The sequence below is a fragment of the Poecilia mexicana genome, unplaced genomic scaffold, assembly GCF_051168715.1.
Source record: "Poecilia mexicana isolate PSO_F unplaced genomic scaffold, ASM5116871v1 scaffold_17, whole genome shotgun sequence".
Classification (NCBI taxonomy): domain Eukaryota; kingdom Metazoa; phylum Chordata; class Actinopteri; order Cyprinodontiformes; family Poeciliidae; genus Poecilia; species Poecilia mexicana.
Window position 1 is genome coordinate 24,972,194 of NW_028263386.1, and position 18,290 is coordinate 24,990,483.

An 18,290-nucleotide genomic window follows, 5' to 3' on the forward strand; every position below is an offset into this window, starting at 1 on the left:
GACAACACCACAGAAATGCGGTTTTTGAGCAAAATTACATGAAAACTGTGGGTGTTAGTAAACTCTCATGGGTACAACATCCATGATAGTCTGCAGTATGAGGGCTGGTACTCCATACTGTACACTCTAGAAATCCTTATTCTATTTCTTTATGTGGGGTAGATTTGGGCATTCCGTGTCCATCCATATATCTCTGTGCTCACACAAATTAGGTCACCTGCCAGTTCTCGTTCCAGCCCGCAGTATCACCCTTGCCTCTGGCACCACATTTTCCATCGAGACAATAATACGCCCTCACTCATTCGTACGTCTGACGATTATATATTTATGCTGATATGTATGGGAGTTCAGCACAGATGTGCAAATGAAAAAGAAAAAGAAAAGAAAAATGAAAAAGTCCATGTAAGTGTGCAATAATCATGGCCATGATTCAGAGTGCCTGTGACCGACCCCAAGGAAAGTCCAACAGGTCTAGGAGGGGTTTTCCTAACGTTTTTTTTTTTTTGTCACAACAGAAAGTTTGTAGAGCATCAGAGGAACGCCACTGTCAGAAGGTTCCTGTTAGTAGAGGGATACAAAAGAATTTAGATATTATGTGGGACAGAGTCATCATCTGCCAAAGAGGTTGAGAGAGGAGAAATTCACAGTAACAACACCAAGAACTGAAGAAACTGATGAAGAGACTAAGGACATTCTCATGCAGTTTACTTTGGTTTGAATGTTGTATATTCTAGCTGATACAAAATATTTTATCATCTCGTAAGTGTGTTTCTGGGTACCGTCTTAGGTGTAATTACCTTAAAAGTATTTGTACGGATTTTGAGAAGATATCTCGAAAGATGCACAGCCTTTGTTCATTAGTTTGTTTACCGTATCCCACAATGCAGAGCATACCTGGACAGCTTTTAGCTCAACCCTTCAGTGGACACCGATCTGTCGGATTGAGGTCGTTCATATCATAAATGAACCACTGGGGACCTTACCGAGGTCCGAGGTCAGTTTGGAGGAGGCATCTTTGGTGCGGTTCCAAACCAACTTTACAGTTGTTTATATTGTATTCTCAAAATCCAACAGTACTTTTCCGACAGTTTTGTTTGGTGCAATGGATTTGTTCATTGCACAAAAAAAAAAATGCTGATTTAACACTTCAGGTGTGAAAACATCCTTAACCCTTCCGTGGTCTTAAAAGGCGGTCATTTCGACCCCCACAAGCTTTTTACTTGTTCCATGGTCTGGTGGGGTCACACTGACCCTGCGTGCGCTTTTGAAGTTTTTGTGTGTGTGTGTGAGTGTGCGTGTGGTTTGATGGGACAACCTTGTCCCCAAAACTGAAAGTATTATCATAGTGATTATTACCTCCAAAAAGTTTGCTTGTAACTACAGCTGTATAGATTGTGAGGCTGTTAGTAGAACAAGTTCTGCATTAATATATTTTGGTCTCTCTCTTTTTTGTTTGGCAGCACAATGACCTAACATTTTGACAATGGTGTGCACATTATTTATATCCACTGTAGATGAGAGTTTAGTACAGACATCCGTGTTATGCAACATTAAAAAAAAAAGGAAGAAAAAAAAAAAGCAGGCTGTGTAAATGCCCGAAGCGTTAACAGCAATCAGCGAGTCAGTGACTGCGTTTCTCACAGGCGTTCCTAATCACCAGTCATGTCAGCAACATACAGACCTCTGCTTAACATTTTGACATCCTGCTATGCGCGCCACGCCATTATGCCTAAATTGGTCCATGCATAGTTATACAAACTATGATGAGTCAGGATCACCCCTTTATATAAGGAGGAAGAACAACCAAAGAAAAAAAGATTTGTAGACAGATTCAGACTGTTTTTAGCAGAGGTTGGAATCAAATACCTTTACTTCCACCTTTCCTTTTTCCTGCTTGAGTCAATATTATTGTTTTGTATCTGTAATATTAGAATCCATCGAGGCTCTCAACAATATCTGCCTCTGGAATTGCGCTCGCTTTTCAAGCGAGAAAACGGCATCTGAATCATCCATCAACAGCGCCCACATTCATTTGATAACCCCCCCCCCCCCCCAACCTGTTACTGTTTGGCTACAGCTGAAAGGAAAATATCAGTTTATGCATAAGTATTTGCTGAGAAGAGTTTAACTAGAATTTTGCTTTTTGTTGTCGCTTATGTCATTTACACAGTCAACAGGAGAGTGTATTGGTTTGCTTAGGTTCAAATTCATCCATCCGTCCGTCTTCCATTTATCTGAGATTATTGTTGGAACACACACTAAGGCCTGTCCCAATATCAATACATCAATTAAAACCAAAATGAACTGAGTTGACTTTAAAACAAACAGTTTAAAGTCATTCAGTTCCATTATTTGAACGGACAAATTTTGTCTGTGGCTGATTCAACTCAAAATCTGGTCCACTTGAAACATCCTGCACATGTTGGAAAAAATGACAGTAGCAAAATAATCGTACTTGTTATATTTACAAGATCCAGTGGTAGCAAGAAAACTTGGAAAAAAGTGTTGCCACCTCATAATATTCCTTTCTTATTTCTCACGGGACAAGATGGTCAGCAAACAATGAATTATGAGCAAGGCAAACATTTCAGTATGCTTAAAAAAAGATCTTTGCTTTTTATTCAAACTTTACAACTCGCATTATGCTAATCAGAGTAAATTTCGTGGTATCAAACATGTTTGCAGACAGACCAAATAAATATTAAGATTATTAGCGTGTGTGTCACCTCCGGGGGAATTAAACCTTTCAGTGCTTCCCATCAGTTACTTGTATTGCTTCTAGACTATGTAAGAAGTTACAATGTGCAGAGACTAAAGTATATAAAGTTCCTCATACGGAAGTCAATATTCAAAGAGTTCATTGGTAGTTTAGGCTTTTCTTCCTGTCTTTCATGCATCACCAATAACCTTCCAGGCTTTTACATCACATCAGATGAAAGTGATCGTTCAGGACTTCTGATGTGAGATTCTAAAAGAACATCATCAGCAGCTAATGTCTTACCTGCAGTACGTCTCGAAATCTTCAACTGATTAAAATCCAGATTTATTGGACCAGATTTCGAAGCCATACGGCTAAATCTGAGAGGTGCCACGGCCGCATAATCCTAAACTCCAATCTCAAAATTGTCGTGTTTACTTGACATTTATCTTATAACCTTCTACACCATTTTCAGGTTTGATATTTACAGAGAAACCTATGAATATTTCAGCAGATATGGAGGTTGGAGGCGGTGCGTCAAAAATAATCTTCCTCCTCAAATGTGATAAGTTTCAAAAGGCAATTTTTGCATAAAAGTAATTATGCAAATGTCTATTAATTAAAAAATAAGTTAAACCACAATGCTCATTTTGTATATACATAAAGTTGCAATAATGAGTTACAGAAGAAGACAGTGAGTGGAGCACCACTACCTCGTTTCATACTGGATGGCATATACAGTAGTAACACAATATTATGTAGCATAATAAAGCAGCTTGACTAAATGCTATTTTATTATTTTTACACTGCATTTCTTTCCTTTATGACTGTTAATCTGACCTCAATCACTGTGTTGATCTATTCTCAACATGTTTCATGCAGGAAGATAATCAGGGATGCGCTGCCTCCAGTCACCCTTTCCTGTGTTTCTTCTAAAGCAAAAATTTGTTTATAAACTGATATGACATTTTGAAATTGGAGTTGTTTTCAGTCTGTAAAAGTCTGTCTCAGCCTTGGGCCTTTTCTGGATTGTTGGTAACGACAAAACCAGCTAAATCTGGATTGATGTGAAATTTAGACGCAAAGATATAAATTGCTGATAATGTTTCAGCCTAAACTCATTCCAAACATCCTGAACTATCCCGTTGAACAGTCCATTCAAGTCAGACTCTGCCTTTTGGAAACAGAAGTTTCCTTAAAGAAACAGGAGATTATTGAAGTGCTTCACATTGAAGACGCAAAAACGCTTAGCATCATAGAAAATAGTAATGCAAAACTAGTTCAGAAGACTTTAGAGGCAAAAAGTCTGAAATATAAAATAAGCCGAGTGTGGATGCACAAAAGATTTAAAGAAACACCAAACTGGTCTATTAATACCAGTTTTACCAACTCACACTTCCTTCCTGCTCAACAAATCCAATTCCCACTCAAACACAGCATAGAATTATACAACATACAGATTCATACATTTGCATATTAAGGTTTATGTATCACCCAGCTATGGGGACCTCCAGCATGGAGACTAAAAAAAAAAAAAGAAAAAAAAAAGAAACCTGTTTCATCCCCAGAAAGCGCCCTACAAATGATTAGAATAGAAAGACATTCCTCATCCATTTTCCGTTCGCAAGCCGAGACTCGGTTCTGATTTACTGTCAGACTTCACAGACAGCCGTGGAGGTGTGTTACAGGAGGCACTGCGGGAGTCCATGGTGGACGGATTCTTTCAAACAGTATGTGAAGTTTTTAAGCTCCTGTTGCCCCGCTCTGTTCTGCCGCTGGGTGCACCAATCGTCTCAATACCTTCCTCCTCATTCTCCAGTTCGAGCTGATCGTCCTTCTTCTTGATGTAGCGTTCGTACAGCACCATGACGACACCCATCAGCCACGCCGACACCGTCCCGGCGGCGAAGATGACGAAGCCGATGACAACGAAAAAAAGGTAGTCCCAGGAGTCCAGTGTCTGGTGACACAACGTCCGCAGCTGGATGCCCACCTCGCTCAGACGGCGACCTTGCATGTCAGCCGGTGAGCCACACACTGTCTGGCCCTCATCTGTCACATACACACACACACAGACAAGAAGTGATGAAGATTATTCATGTGACAATGTGGCCTAACAGCATCTTTACTGTCCACTGATAGAAAGCAGTGGATACTAAACTGCTCAGCTTTTCTTCAGTAACTATAAAACTTGCCAAATCACACACCAGATGAAAGTCAGCTGTTCAGAAATGTTACATATTTATTTACAAAATAAACTGTCTGGCAAAGGTATTCAATTTTTTTTTCAAATTTTAGTCCTATTACAGCCACAAACTTCCATTTAAGAGCTTTACTTATTTTATTTTTTACTGCAACAACAATGCTAGCTAGCTAGGCAATGGCCATGGCCAAGCTTAGCTATCAAGCTAGATGGATAACTAGCTAGCTAGGCCCAGACCTTTAATTTTTAGTTCAGTTTTTTCTTTACTGGAACAGCATTGCTAGCTAGCTGTCAAACTAGCTAGCTTGGCCATGGCCAGGCCTAGCTAACAAGTTAGATAACTAGCCCAGGCCTTTAATTTTTATTTCTGTTTTTTTCTTTACTGGAACAGACTTGAGCATCACCTAACTAGGTCTATGCATCCATCTTCCCCTTCATCCTACCATCAATTGTAAACTGTTATGAGGTGGTGAGTTTGTAGTGGTGAAAATGAGCACTGAGACCCAGATGATGGTGATGATTTAATAGGAGAGCTCAAACACAGTCCAACACAGGTGGCATGGCCGAGAGTTAGCGCACAGCTAATTACCGATAGCAACTGAAAAACTGAGGACTGAATAAGAGAGCTAACCAACACAGGACTTTACAGTACGACTGATGGCATGCAGACAAACTACAAATGACATTCGACATAGGACACAACAAGGACCCGACAAGAGACCAAGACAACAGGTGGGTCTAAATACACTGGGAGGGTAATCACAGGAACGAGACACAGCTGGGATCAATCAACGGGGAAGACGCAGAAACAACAGACTCACAGGACAGAAACTGAACACAGAAAAACCTTAATATAAATACACAGAAACACGGATCATGACATAAACAAGACACTTCATTTTCCCTGCTTGAGGCAGAGGCTGACCCCTGACCCCAAAGCGGTTCTGAAACCAACTGGAGTAAATGTATAGTTTTCTGCAAAAGAACGTTGTCAGGACATGAAATGAGGTTGGAAGGACTGATCCAAAAATGTTGATATCAATACCAAGTTTATATAAGCATCGGTTTGATACTGGCGTGGTAAAACTGAACATTTAGTTTTGCACTAACACTTGAAACTTTTTAAATTTTTGTACTGTAGTTCCGTTGCTGAACCTCACAAAAGATTTTGTTTCAATTTGCTCTTAAATCATAATTTTTTGCACTTTATTTAGAGAAAAAAACTGTACACATATTTGTTTAGTTGTTCTGTTGCTTCCGTTTATATTATTAAAGTATTTTGCAGATATACATTTTGTCCAAATTCTGTTGCAGGTTGTCACAAATTAACTCAGAGAAAAACAATAAAAACACATAAAGGTCAGAAATGTGAAGATAGATCAGTGGTTCCCAAACTTTTTCTTTGGGAATCTCTGAGATAGATCAACATTTAAAAATACAGTATAGGTATCGGAATCTGTATCTGCGATACTGGCCCTGTATTTACTTGGTATCGGATCGATACCAAAATGTGGAGTGTCACACAGCTCTCAAACTTTGCCGTTCTAGTTATCTACTAGCACCAGGAGGACCAAAAATTACAATTTTAATAAGGACAAAGGACACCAGGATAAAATCTCAGCCAGATAAGACCAGGTAAGACCTCAGGACTTTTGTCAGATATTTCCCAATTTAATTTACTGCACACATGCTCCGTTTTTGTTGTTTGACTCAGGTGCTATGGGCCCAGGATAATTTACTTTAACTGAGTCTCATATCATCCCTGAAGTTAACCTGGTCTGAAGACGGCCTGTCTGGGGCTGAGAGAGGAATGGCGTCTGTTTTCCCGTACACACCAGTGAGAGTCACAACCAAATCTCTAAATTCATACCACTCACTGTCTCAGAGTAAAACTGGTTGTTTGGCCACATTTCCATTTGGACATGGTGTGGTTGCTCGTGTTGCCAGTGATTTTATCATCTACACAGTCAAAACAACACTTTGCTTCTGAGACACACAAAAATTTAAAAGAAGTCAATACCGGTAAACAGAGCTGGGAAAAAAAAGGAAAATACAGAAATCTGCTTAAGTATTAAAATTCTGCTGCCTTCTTTATCAAAACACTGCGAGGCTTTAGGGGTTTTCTGTGTTCCACAGTTTTAAGTTAATGCAGCATTTAAAATCTCACACACACACACACACAAAAATGAATTATGCAAACTCCTTTTCCCCACACAGGATTAGAGAGGGAGTCGGGTCTTTGTGTCTGCCTGAGACCTCAGATAACAATGTTTCTCATCACCAGGCTTTAGGTGGGCTCCAACTAAGACCCTCTGAGATCCACAAATCCCAACAAAATGTTGACTTTCCTCTTTTCAAGTGAACTGGATGGAAGTACAGTAAGTACAGTCAAAATTCAATACAGAGCATGATGGATGTGACACTTCAACAGCTGATGGGAGTGCTGTCTTATTTTTTTTTAGTTAATTTTCTGCTGAAGGGAGACAGAACTGTAACGCTGCTACAGACACTGCTGGTAATTGGCATGTGTTTTTTCAAAGGCTTTTGTGTTGTGAGGGATCAAAAGCTTTGAAATCCTCTGCAGTGGGAACAGTGTTACTGTCACTCTGCACCAACACCCCAGAATACACACCATCACTTAGCCAGAGAATAGGAAGAAGTGGTTTTGGACTTCAAGTGAAGATCTGATGCTTCAGCCCACTTGACGCAAAGAAATCTTTCAGCACAATGTGAGATGGACGACAGTAACTATGTCTCTTGTACTGCACAGCCTTGCTTATGTAAATAGCTTATTAATATTCCCTCTCTAATTAACTGTTTGCAGGAGACGGTAGTGCATCTCATTGCAAACTTTCCTAAGGACATTTTATGATCTCATTCACTTCCCATCTTTAAGACTTTGCCTTAATTGATGAGGTTGATGAGGAATTTCTATTATCAAATCAGCCCATGTGGCCTTTTGCTAGTAGGCCAGTGTTACAGTAAAATCAAATTTTTTGAGCTTTACATCATGTTCTAATGTCATTCCTTTATCAAAAACATACCTGGACTGTTGCCTTGATTCTTTCATGCATATTTGAGAAATCATTTAATCTCCCGTGGCAACCATGCAGCTGTGTAAAACGCCTGGGTGGACCTAGCCCCGCCTTCTAGAGAAAAATCCTCCTCAGAGCTGCAGGTTCAAAGTTTCTACTCTTCCTCGTCACTGAGCAGCCTCTCCACTCCCCACTCAGCTCCTTCAGACTAGCTAGCAGCAATTAGCAAACATCTGGCAGAACTGCACATCTGCTGAGCTCATTATACGAGCTACTCCTTCACCAGCTGATGTACTGTTAGCATCATAAGCTAATAATTGGACATTATCAGAATCCTGTGTACATTAAAACACTGAAGCAACATGTTCAACATGTGTTGTACGGTACAATCTGTGTGACTAATTTAATGGCATGTTCAAACACAAGTCCTTACTCCAGCTTACTCCGTATGGCAGCCATATTGGATTTTAAAAACAGGGCTGGTAAGAATACACCCTCTTTTAATTGGTGTTACAGCTCAATTTGTAACTAAAATAACATGAAACAGTATTGTACCTTCACAGAGAGGTCACCTTACTAAAATTACTCCAAGAACACATCAACAACTCACCAAAGAGCCCAGAACAACATCTGAAGTACTACAGACTTCACTTGCCTCCGTTAAGGTCAAAGTTCGTAATTCTTCAAAGTAACTTTGACTCTGTTTTTAAGTTAAAATGTCAATTAAGTTGCTGACGAAATTGGAAACTCTTGGTTAGAAACTGAAAACCAAAAAGAATTGTGGTGATTGGAAAATTGGGACCAGGGAACCAGGAGAAAGACAAACAACTGAAGATTAAATGCATGAAGGAATAGACTCATTTAAAACTCTGCCAACAATATACATGTATAAGATTTAAAGAATAAAAAAAAATACTGTACTTGTTCAATTGAATAGCTAGTTTGCTAGAACTAAAATACACAGACTAAACTATTCAGTTGAACTTATCAGAAGCGTTAACTAGCTTGTCTCTTGTAATAAGTTAGCAAGCTAGTTCTCACCTATGGGGTGAACATATGAAGAATATCTGGAGTAGTGTAGCTGGGAATTAAACTTCTGCTCCAACTTCCTTGCTGCTTATAATAAATAAAAACTAACTCAAGTTAGAAGGCAGTGTTTCTTACAGCCCTTTTTTTATCCTCAATGAAATTACGTGGCAGCTCCCCTCTAAAGGAAAAAAGACAAATTGACGTTTCTGAATATTTTAAGAATTTAACATCTAAATCTCTGTAGCTCTCCTCGGAGAATCATTTCCATGACTCGAGTTTCTGGAAATTAGCTTATCGGGGTCTGCTTGACTCAGATGTGCTGCAGAAAAATTCAAAGCGCGCTCTGATCCTCTCAGAGGCAGCAGCTGCTGCTGCTGCTGCTCTCTCTTCATACGATATGCTGTTAGAATCTCCGGCTTCATAAGAGCCCACTCTCCTTCCATGCCCATGCACATACATCCCGCCCTCCCTGCATCCCATCATCTCTGTGCGTGTGGCAGGCCGAGAGCCGAGCTTCCTCCTTCCATCCTCACACAGTCGGCTCATCTTTGCACATCTACTCTCCACGTGTCTCACAGGCAGGAAGGAAAACCCTTACGGTCTCACCCACCTAAACCCCCTCAACCTCCCCACAACCCCCAGTGGGGACTGCCATCAAAGAAGAGGGCTTTCCCTCTCTTCTTCCCTGTTCACACTCTGCTCCATTTCGAGACACTTCCCTTATATAACAACTGACAGAGTGCTAATGTAGCCAGGAAGGCGAGACAGACGAGAATCTGTTGGTTCCTTTCCTGGGGCTTTTGTTCTCTCTCTCTCTCTCTCTCTCTCTCTCTCTCTCTCTCTCTCTCTCTCTCTCTCTCTCTCTCTCTCTCTCTCTCTCTCTGTTTTGCGTTTGCTTGGTGTTGCAGATTTTCTAAACTGAAGGAGACAAGCACGCTCTCATCCTAAACCAGGTGAGATCCAGACGACCAGGGGCGTCTCTAGGTTTTTTTTTCTTAAAGGGGGGCCAGGCAGGAGCACTAAATAATGTGCCTCACAGTGTGCGATATGAATCCCCCCCTCATCTAGCCTAGTGTTATTTTCAGCTAACGAAAGCGTAGCACCTCCCAGGGCTGCTGCCTCAAGGATCCATCTACCACTGTCCTATATTGTTTTTTTTTTTTTTGATAAAATAATATATTAGTACATATCGTCATAACAGACAGCAGAACCAGTTTTCATGTCAATGCATCCCTAATTTTTCTGTAGAGCATTTCTGTCATCGACTGACATGCATTGTGGACAAAACGCTAATTTATCTACAACATGAGATGGACCTTCCAGTTTAAAAAATAGTACAATAAAATAAAAAGCTTCATCAAATCAAGTGTGCTTCTTCATGAATCCATAATTCAGAACATGGAGTCCGAGGGTTTAAGGGCAGCTGAATGTTTTACGTCTTTCCTTTTCTTTTTTTGAAAAAAAGAAAAGACAGACAGATTTCACGTGCAGGGCCAAAGGATGAGTTCGGCTTCTCCTTTCCTGGCAGCTGTCACCGGAAGAGGCTGCAATCCAAATTGGGCGAGACAAATGTTGACGAGCTGTGGGAAAACTGGGACATCTCCGGCAGTGGTCTTGGGGACCGTGGCGAACCACATGGCGAGTGAGAAGCAGGGACCGGGGATGGTATGGTGGGGCGGGGGTAGTTCAGAGAGCGTGGAAATTGTATTACAGCCATGGTGTTAAAATTACGACTGGCTTCTTGCTCAGTGAGGCGCTATAAATAGCAGCTGGCCTTTTGCATAGCAACTTGTCCACACTGAACCAGCGGCATCGTAAATCAAAGTTTAGGATTTGCTCAGAGTATCGAAAGCGATTTTTCAAGTTGGCAGGGAAATAATAGCGGGGATCGATATTTGATGGGGAGACCATGATTCGTTAATCACACCTGCAGAATCGCGTCCCAGCAGCTGAGTGGAAAAGGAATCGATTTGTCGTTTCTGGATAATAAGACTTTCGTGTTTCCTGTCAAAACTGCAGCTGGTCAAGCTGAAGAAAGGAGCTGAAGTCGCTAAAAGAGAATCAGGAAACTCCATTCTATCTGTTTTCTTCTTTATCATTTAACGGTCCGACAGTCTGAGTCAAACTTTAGAGACGGCTTAAAGGGGCACCAAGTAGCCCAGGGCACCAAGTAGCCCAGGGCACCAAGTAGCCCAGGGAGATATATATATATATATATATATATATATATATATATATATATATATATATATATATATATATATATATATATATATATATATATATATATAGTGCATGTTTCACAAACGATACACCTCATTAGGTCTGAAACGATTAATCGGATTAATCGATTATTGAAAAAAAAAAGGTCAACTAATTTTGTAACCAATTATTCCTAAACTGGAGTATCTAGACTCAAAAAAGGCAATTTGCTGAAAGATATTCAGAGCAGTAATTAACCCCAAAAATACATTTATATACTTAAGATGAAAACATTTTTGTTTGCTAATCTGTCCTATGGAGAAATCCTCAAATGAAATAGTTTTAGCTTCACCTGGTTCAGATTTACTAAAGTAATGTGTTAAAATATTTTCTCATAAAAAAAAGGATTGTTTTTTTTTTTAATTATTTGCATCTTTTCAAATATTTCTAATATTGTATATAAAGGGCTTAAGTGGTCAAATAAAATAACCTGTCGAATGTGCCACTTTATTACACTCGATTAATTGTCGAATCAGATTACTAAAATAATTGTTAGTTGCAGCCTTGGACCTCATATTAAAGTCATGGACTCGTTTCACATGTAGTGGGTTTTTTTCTAAATATTGTTAGATTTTTATGAATTTTAGCTAAACTCAAAAATTGGAAATTTGCCACCTTTTTGGGCCCAACATGGAGCCATTAGACATTTCAAACCGACCATGCATCTAATTCAAATTCAGATTTGTATGCCTGCTTATTTATGTTCTGTAATTTGCATGAGTACAAGTTGTGTTTTTTTTTTCTGTTCTCTGGGAGAGGGCACCAAAACTCCCTCCAACCCAGGGGCCCGTATTCTTCTAAATCCGGCCCTGCTCACAGTGGTCAAACGTTGCTGCTGACATCTAAAAGTCATGGAACCGAAGGATGAGAGAGCAGGTCATAAAACATAGAGAGAAAAAAACTAAACGGCTGGCTTATTTAAAAAATAAAAATAATAAAAACTTCCAAATTTTGAGGGGGTCAATTACTTTCTATTTTGTTGGTCAATTTTTTACCATTCCCAACCATCAACTACAGTTTAATTTATTTGAATTTAATAGCATATACCAGAATACTTCAGGTCTTAGAGGAGTTTACCGTCTACTCACTACCTGAACGGTTTGCAGAACATCATCTCTCCACTGTCAGAATGACACGTTTTTGGTGATTTTATTTTTTAAAATCAAATTATTTTTAATGTGCTCCTTTGCCTTGCAGTCTGTTGACACTTTTCCAGAAGTCTGATAGGCTGTTCAAGTGCAACATTTCAACCCTAATCTGAGTTGAAATGTTGTTTTATTTGCTTCTGTGATTGTTAATAATTAGCATTGCTAACTCAAATGTTCGGGAGATAAATAACTTTCGGGTCTTCTGCAGTTGTTGTTTTTTTTTTATTTCGCTATGTGTGTTTAACCCACAGCTTTTCACTGTGATTATAAAAACAACAGCAGTCCTGCAGGCTATTGGCTATTTACTTGTGTGAAATAATAAGAGATGCTACAGTTGCAGATGTTGCCTGGGTGACGTGATGCGAAAGAAATTGTGCAGTGCAGCTTCTGCCTGTACATGACAGGAACGGTTATTCTTCCTCTGAGGCTCCAGCACAGTTTCTGTTAAAGAAGAGAGAAAACTGTAAAACTCCCTGTGGGTAATTATAAAAATAAGATCTTAAGATGGAATCTAAAATTAAATATTGATTTTTACCAAGCAAGTATTGATTAGATACCGACACTGACTCGGTATCAATATTATTGATACATTTCATTTCCGTTAATTTTAAGAGGTGGGGCGGGGAGGAGGGTTAAATCGCATTTTCCTTCCACTCAACTTTCCAATAATACGTTTGGACTAAAAAGACGTATTGGGTTTCATTTGTGCTTCAATTTTTCCACGTTTTGTGTTGCTACAGCCACAAAACTAAATGTGTTTTTGCGTCTTTTTATGCAACACATGAGCTCATAGTTGTGAAGTTGAGGGGAAAATGATCAAATCGAATTTTTATTTATTTATTTTTTTACAAAAAATTGAAAAGTGTGGTGTGCATTTTCATTTAGACAACTCTTTTTGTTTGATTCCGCTAAATGAAAGGCAGCGCAACAAATTGCCTAAAGAGTTTATGTACTAGTAAATGAAGTTCATCTGCATATGATTTTGTCCCGGGACTTTATATGAACAAATATCTCCATAAAATTGCTTTAAAAAAAGAAACAAAAAAACACAACAACATGTTATGTGAACGTTTTCATTCACATAAATCTACAAATATGGCCCTAGTGCTGTTCAAAACATGCCAAACCCATAGGGGGCAGTGCAGATGGGAAGTGCAGGATGTACCTTTTTTTTCTGGAAAAGGAAATCAAATTTGGAAGAGATCAGGTGGAGCACAAATTTTTTTTAAAATTGACACTGAAAAATTGCTTTTGTTTACTTGCATACATGCTATGTAAAAAACAAACAAAAAAAGATGGGAAAAAGAAGATCATGAAGTTATAGTATTTTTTTTAGAAGCAACATGAATAGTAAACCTACCATGTATCAGTTCAGACCCACTGATGTATAGGACTAGCATTGACTAGCAGCGAATCGGGACACCAAAACTGAGGCCCTCATCATTCTAAATCTGGCCCTACTGCCGAGAGCCACAATTAAACTTCCATGTAAACATTACACCAGATTAAAACACGTGTTCTTAGCTGACTTGTAAACACAGCTGGTTGCACAGGTTTTTATTTTGGGGTATCAGACTAAAATTAAGAACAGATCTCAGTTTCAAACTTTCACAAATTCAAACTTAAATACATTGAAGTTTGTGGCTGCGATCTGACAAAGCATGAAAAATTCAAGGGGCATTTTGCACTGAGATGAGAGATTTTTATTTATTTTTGGTGAAAGTGTGTTTTGGAGACATTGTACTTAATATAAGAATCATAGGCCAATCAGGTGAGTTGTAATAGTATTTTGGGATTTTTATGAATTTAAACAATACTTGAGTATTTGAAAATGACATAGACATAGTTTTTGTCTGTTTTGTGGAAACAACATGGAGCAACTGGTCAAGGGACTTATTAAACCTACCATCATAAGTTCATACCTAATTATGTATAGGACAACCTACTCATTTACTGTAATTTGCATTAGCAAAATAACTTTTTTTTTTAGTAGATGGGGCCCCAAAACGGTTTCCAACCCAACGGCCCCAAATCCTTGTATCCATCGAAACATGTCTCGAGTTAAATTCAGAATTTATCCAGGGTGATAATTCAGTATTTTTCTACGGTCTAATTATTGTTATTTTGACAGGAGCTGCTTCCTGCTAACAGCCTCCAGTAAAAGGCCAGTCCGTTACGTAACCGGGCTTTCTAATTAGCTCCAACTGGAGCGTGCAGCACGCGCTCCTTGGACTAACCACTTCCTCACGTGACACCGGGGTGAACGTGAAAGCGAGCCGACAGGACCTTGGAACTTGAAGGTCTCCAGGTGGACCCACAGGCAGAGGTCCTCGTTGTCGCACTGGCAGCTCCACGGGTTCCCGCTGAGCCCCACGGAGCGCAGGGCGGCCAGCGCGAGCAGCGACGTGATGTTGAGCGCCGTCAGGTTGTTCCGGCTCACGTCGAGCACCTGCAGCGCCTCGTTCTCCGAAAAGGCGTCCGGGTGGATGTCGGAGAGCCCCGGGTTGTCCGTCATCCTCAGCATCACCAGGCTGGCCAGCGGGCCGAACGTCCGGTCCTCGATCCGGCGCAGAGTGTTGAAGGAGAGGTCCAGGTAGGCCAGCTTGCGCAGGTTCCCGAAGGTGGACTCGGACACCTCGGTCAGGGAGTTGTTGCTGCAGTCCAGGTAGACCAGGTCGGACAGGTAGTTGAGCGCCAGCGGCGGCAGCTCCGCGATGCGGTTGTTGGAGATGATGAGCTGCCGCGTGGCCAGCGGCAGGTCGACCGGGAAGGCGACCAGGTGCTGCCCGGCGCACTGGACCACCAGCTGGTCGTCGCACACGCACCTGTCCGGGCAGCCGGCGGAGATCACCGGGGACGACACGACCCCGGCGCCCAGGAGGAGCGCGAGGAACACTACGAGCCGCAGGGGTTGCGCGCTTGTTGGCTGCGGGGCAAGACGCATGACACCGCCGAGGGCTTCATCAAGCCCGTCTGGACAGAGACAAACACAGTCACATTCCTCATTGATGTGCCGTGGGAGGGGTGAGGGGAGAGAAGGTGGCCGAGTTGTTTCGTCCCCAGAAAATGATTCCCACCGCGGTCAGAACCGAAATGCGTGGCCGCCTGTGGCACGTTGCTGCTGCCGCTGCGCGCCGAATCTCACTTCATCCGGCCAGCTGCTCCTGGAGCCGGCGCGCATCCGCTGCCGCATGAACTTGACCCTCGGATGCCTGCGCGCTGCCTCGCATCTTGTTTTTCTTCTTCTTTTTTTTTCTTTTGTCAAGGTTATTTCTATGCTTTGCTATTCACACGTCGTAAAATCCTCACAACGTTCTCCCGTCTCAGTTATTCCATTAGATTTTTTTTTTTATGTTGACATCCTGGCGCTCACTGTAACTGAATCCAACTGCGCGGTGGGTAGAGGAGGAGGAGGAAGAGGAGGATGAAGGGGGGGGGGGCGGGGGGCGTGTAGAGAGAGCTCACGCTTTGGAGCGAGCTAGAGCACGAGCGCAGGGGTCTGGGTACCAGAGGGAATGCAGGGCCGGTCTCACACATGGAGGAAGTACAAACCGTGCACGTTTGGCATTTGGTGGTAAAGGTCACCTGGAATGCCTCCGCTGTGGGTCTGCGTGACTCAGGTGGGTTTCAGTAATTATAATCAGCTCGGTTAATATGAGTAGGAGGAAAAGACAGGAACGTTCCACAAGCAGGGGTGGATCCTGCTTAAATTGGGCGCCCCGGGCAAATACCCTCCGCCTCCCCTCCCCCATCAAAAACTGCAAAACTTTGTCAATATTCCACTAATGTCCAATATTTCACAATTGTGGCGTTTGCATTAAATAAGAAACACAATTAAAATCACATGAATAAGTTTGTTTACATGGTAAACCATTAAAAACAACAATGCCACGCCATCATCCTCCATTATTGTTGTTAATGTGACAGGAAAAGTGTTTCCATTGCAGTTTTGCAAAATAAAAAAAAAATCCATACGGCAGAAAAAAAAGAAGAATAAATCATTCCAGTGTCGAAACTTTATGCTTTTTTAAATTTCAAAATGCCAAATTGCACCACAATTATATGGTTTCAATCTAAGAGCAAACATTAAAAACCAAAATAATTAATTATGAAATACTCATTTACTTTTTTTTTATTTTTATTAACAGTTCAAGGGTGGATTCACACACCGTTTGGTCTACTTTATTCAAACTCCAGTTGCTTCGTCTACAAAGTCTGGTTCGTTTGGGAACGTGATTGAACTCTGATGAGTTCCCAAAAAAACAAAAAAACAAAAACAAACTCTGGTCCATCTACAAACCAAGCTCTCAGTTGAATTAAAAGTGAACGCCGATGCAATTCAAATGCTTATGTGAAAATAAAACGGATCAGGAAATGAACTATAGTACAAGGAATTCTGCGTAAACGCAACCAAAACAAACGTGAGAGTCTATAGCTCTAGCTGGAGAAAAAGCTTGTGGTCTTTCACCAAAAGCAAAAGAGAAATCCTAAAATCTGACGCTACTCCATTTTGTTTAGATTTCACGAAGAAGGAAGTTGCGTTCATCGTGTTCTTCAGTTTTTCATGTCGTTTCTCTCACTGGTGATTGGCACAGCGCCACCACAGGTCATGGTTTTTCCAAAAGGTTTTGTCTCATAGACGGTGCTGAGGGAAAGTGAACGGCATCAGCTGAACACGAAACAGAATCAGGTGTGAAAACACCCTGAAAGTTTTCAAAATGTCAAACGAAGTTTGACGATCTCTGTTAACTGTGGAAAACGGTGGTTTAGGCTAAGCTTGTGTCTTTTAGACTTTTACCCTAGAGATGATAAAATGGAGGCCAAATTACATTAAACTGTTATGTAAAACGTCACATTAGCACCAAACTGGAACCTGTGAGAGACGCACTTAAAACCAAACAGCAAGTAAAGGGAGCGACTGAAGGATCTATTCTGCTTTGTTTCTGATTTCTCTGTAGCAGGTGACAGGACAGGATGCGATGGGTCGGCTGCTGGGTGGTCTCAGGCGCCGGCGGTTTTTTTTTTTTTTTTTACTCTGTGTGGAGTCCTGAATCTATTCTTGGTTCTGTGTGTAGGTGTTGAAGTGCTGAATCAGACCCAGCAGGATGGAGGAGGAGCAGCAGCAGCAGGAGGAGGAAGACAGATGTTGCTGCTGACGAGTCGTATGAAGCAAATTACCCCAAAATGGCAACCAGCAGTCCCTTCCTCCCCCCCACACACACAGACTGACCACACACTCTCTCCATCTTTGTCTTCCACCCTCAGAGATCCACTAAAAGAAAATCTGTTGGGTTTTCTGTCTATTCACCGCCTGTCAGGTTGCTCTCCATGTGGACTGAAGTAATCCTCACAGCTGTTTTAAGCCCTTATAAACTGGCTCTAGGAGGACATCTAGTGTCGGCAAGAAGGAACTGCGTTTTAGGATTGATACTTGATGGATGTTTTCCCTCTCAGCTTTGCTACTATTGTGAAATGGAAGTAAAAACGGAACCAGCAGACGTTTCACAAGCTCTTAAAAGTTTACCCGGGAGTAAAAAAAATAATAAAATTATCAAGAATAATCAAAATATTGTTTAAAAATAGGTTCAAAGTTAATTGTACTTACTTCAAGTGGCACCGTTTGAGGTTAAATGTTGGTGGGTTGTCTTGAGGCCTCCACTAGAATCGATTGTGTACCGACTGCTGGCCAAGCAGTACGTAATATTGGACTTTATGGAAACGTGACAAAAATACAGTTGTTTGCTTCACAGTAAAAACCTTAAAGAAGTTATCTCCTCATAAGGAACAACACTTTTAACTTTTTAGCCTGTGCGCGTAGCAGGATGAAGCCTGCCCTGCAGGATGAAGGACACCTGGCACCCAATTAACTCCTAACAGGATGTGGAGAATAAACAGGAGAGTCCTTCACCGGTTGC

The 18,290-nt window shown here is 41.0% G+C and overlaps 1 protein-coding gene and 1 long non-coding RNA gene across 2 annotated transcripts; one reads left to right on the top strand and one right to left on the bottom strand.

The window, feature by feature from the left end:
- Positions 1 to 2,591: 2,591 nt before the first annotated feature.
- On the bottom strand, positions 2,592 to 15,910 carry LOC106919026 (leucine-rich repeat-containing protein 52). Its single transcript, XM_014989160.2, has 2 exons — positions 14,662 to 15,910; positions 2,592 to 4,750 (listed from the first exon to the last, which is right to left on the bottom strand). Exons 1-2 carry the CDS (start codon positions 15,317 to 15,319, stop codon positions 4,422 to 4,424), a joined length of 987 nt encoding a protein of 328 aa, XP_014844646.2. The 5' UTR covers positions 15,320 to 15,910; the 3' UTR covers positions 2,592 to 4,421.
- Positions 14,829 to 18,203, top strand: LOC106919028 (uncharacterized). Its single transcript, XR_001418518.2, has 2 exons — positions 14,829 to 14,968; positions 17,451 to 18,203. It is a non-coding gene; the product is annotated as an uncharacterized LOC106919028 (long non-coding RNA).
- Positions 18,204 to 18,290: the final 87 nt, after the last annotated feature.

Excerpts from the sequence above, each read along its gene's own strand:
- LOC106919026 (XM_014989160.2), bottom strand. The coding sequence starts at position 15,319 with ATGCGTCTTGCCCCGCAGCCAACAAGCGCGCAACCCCTGCGGCTCGTA. Across the intron at positions 4,751-14,661 it reads GGAGACCTTCAAGTTCCAAG|ATGAGGGCCAGACAGTGTGT; the intron begins GTCCTGTCGGCT and ends TGTATGTGACAG.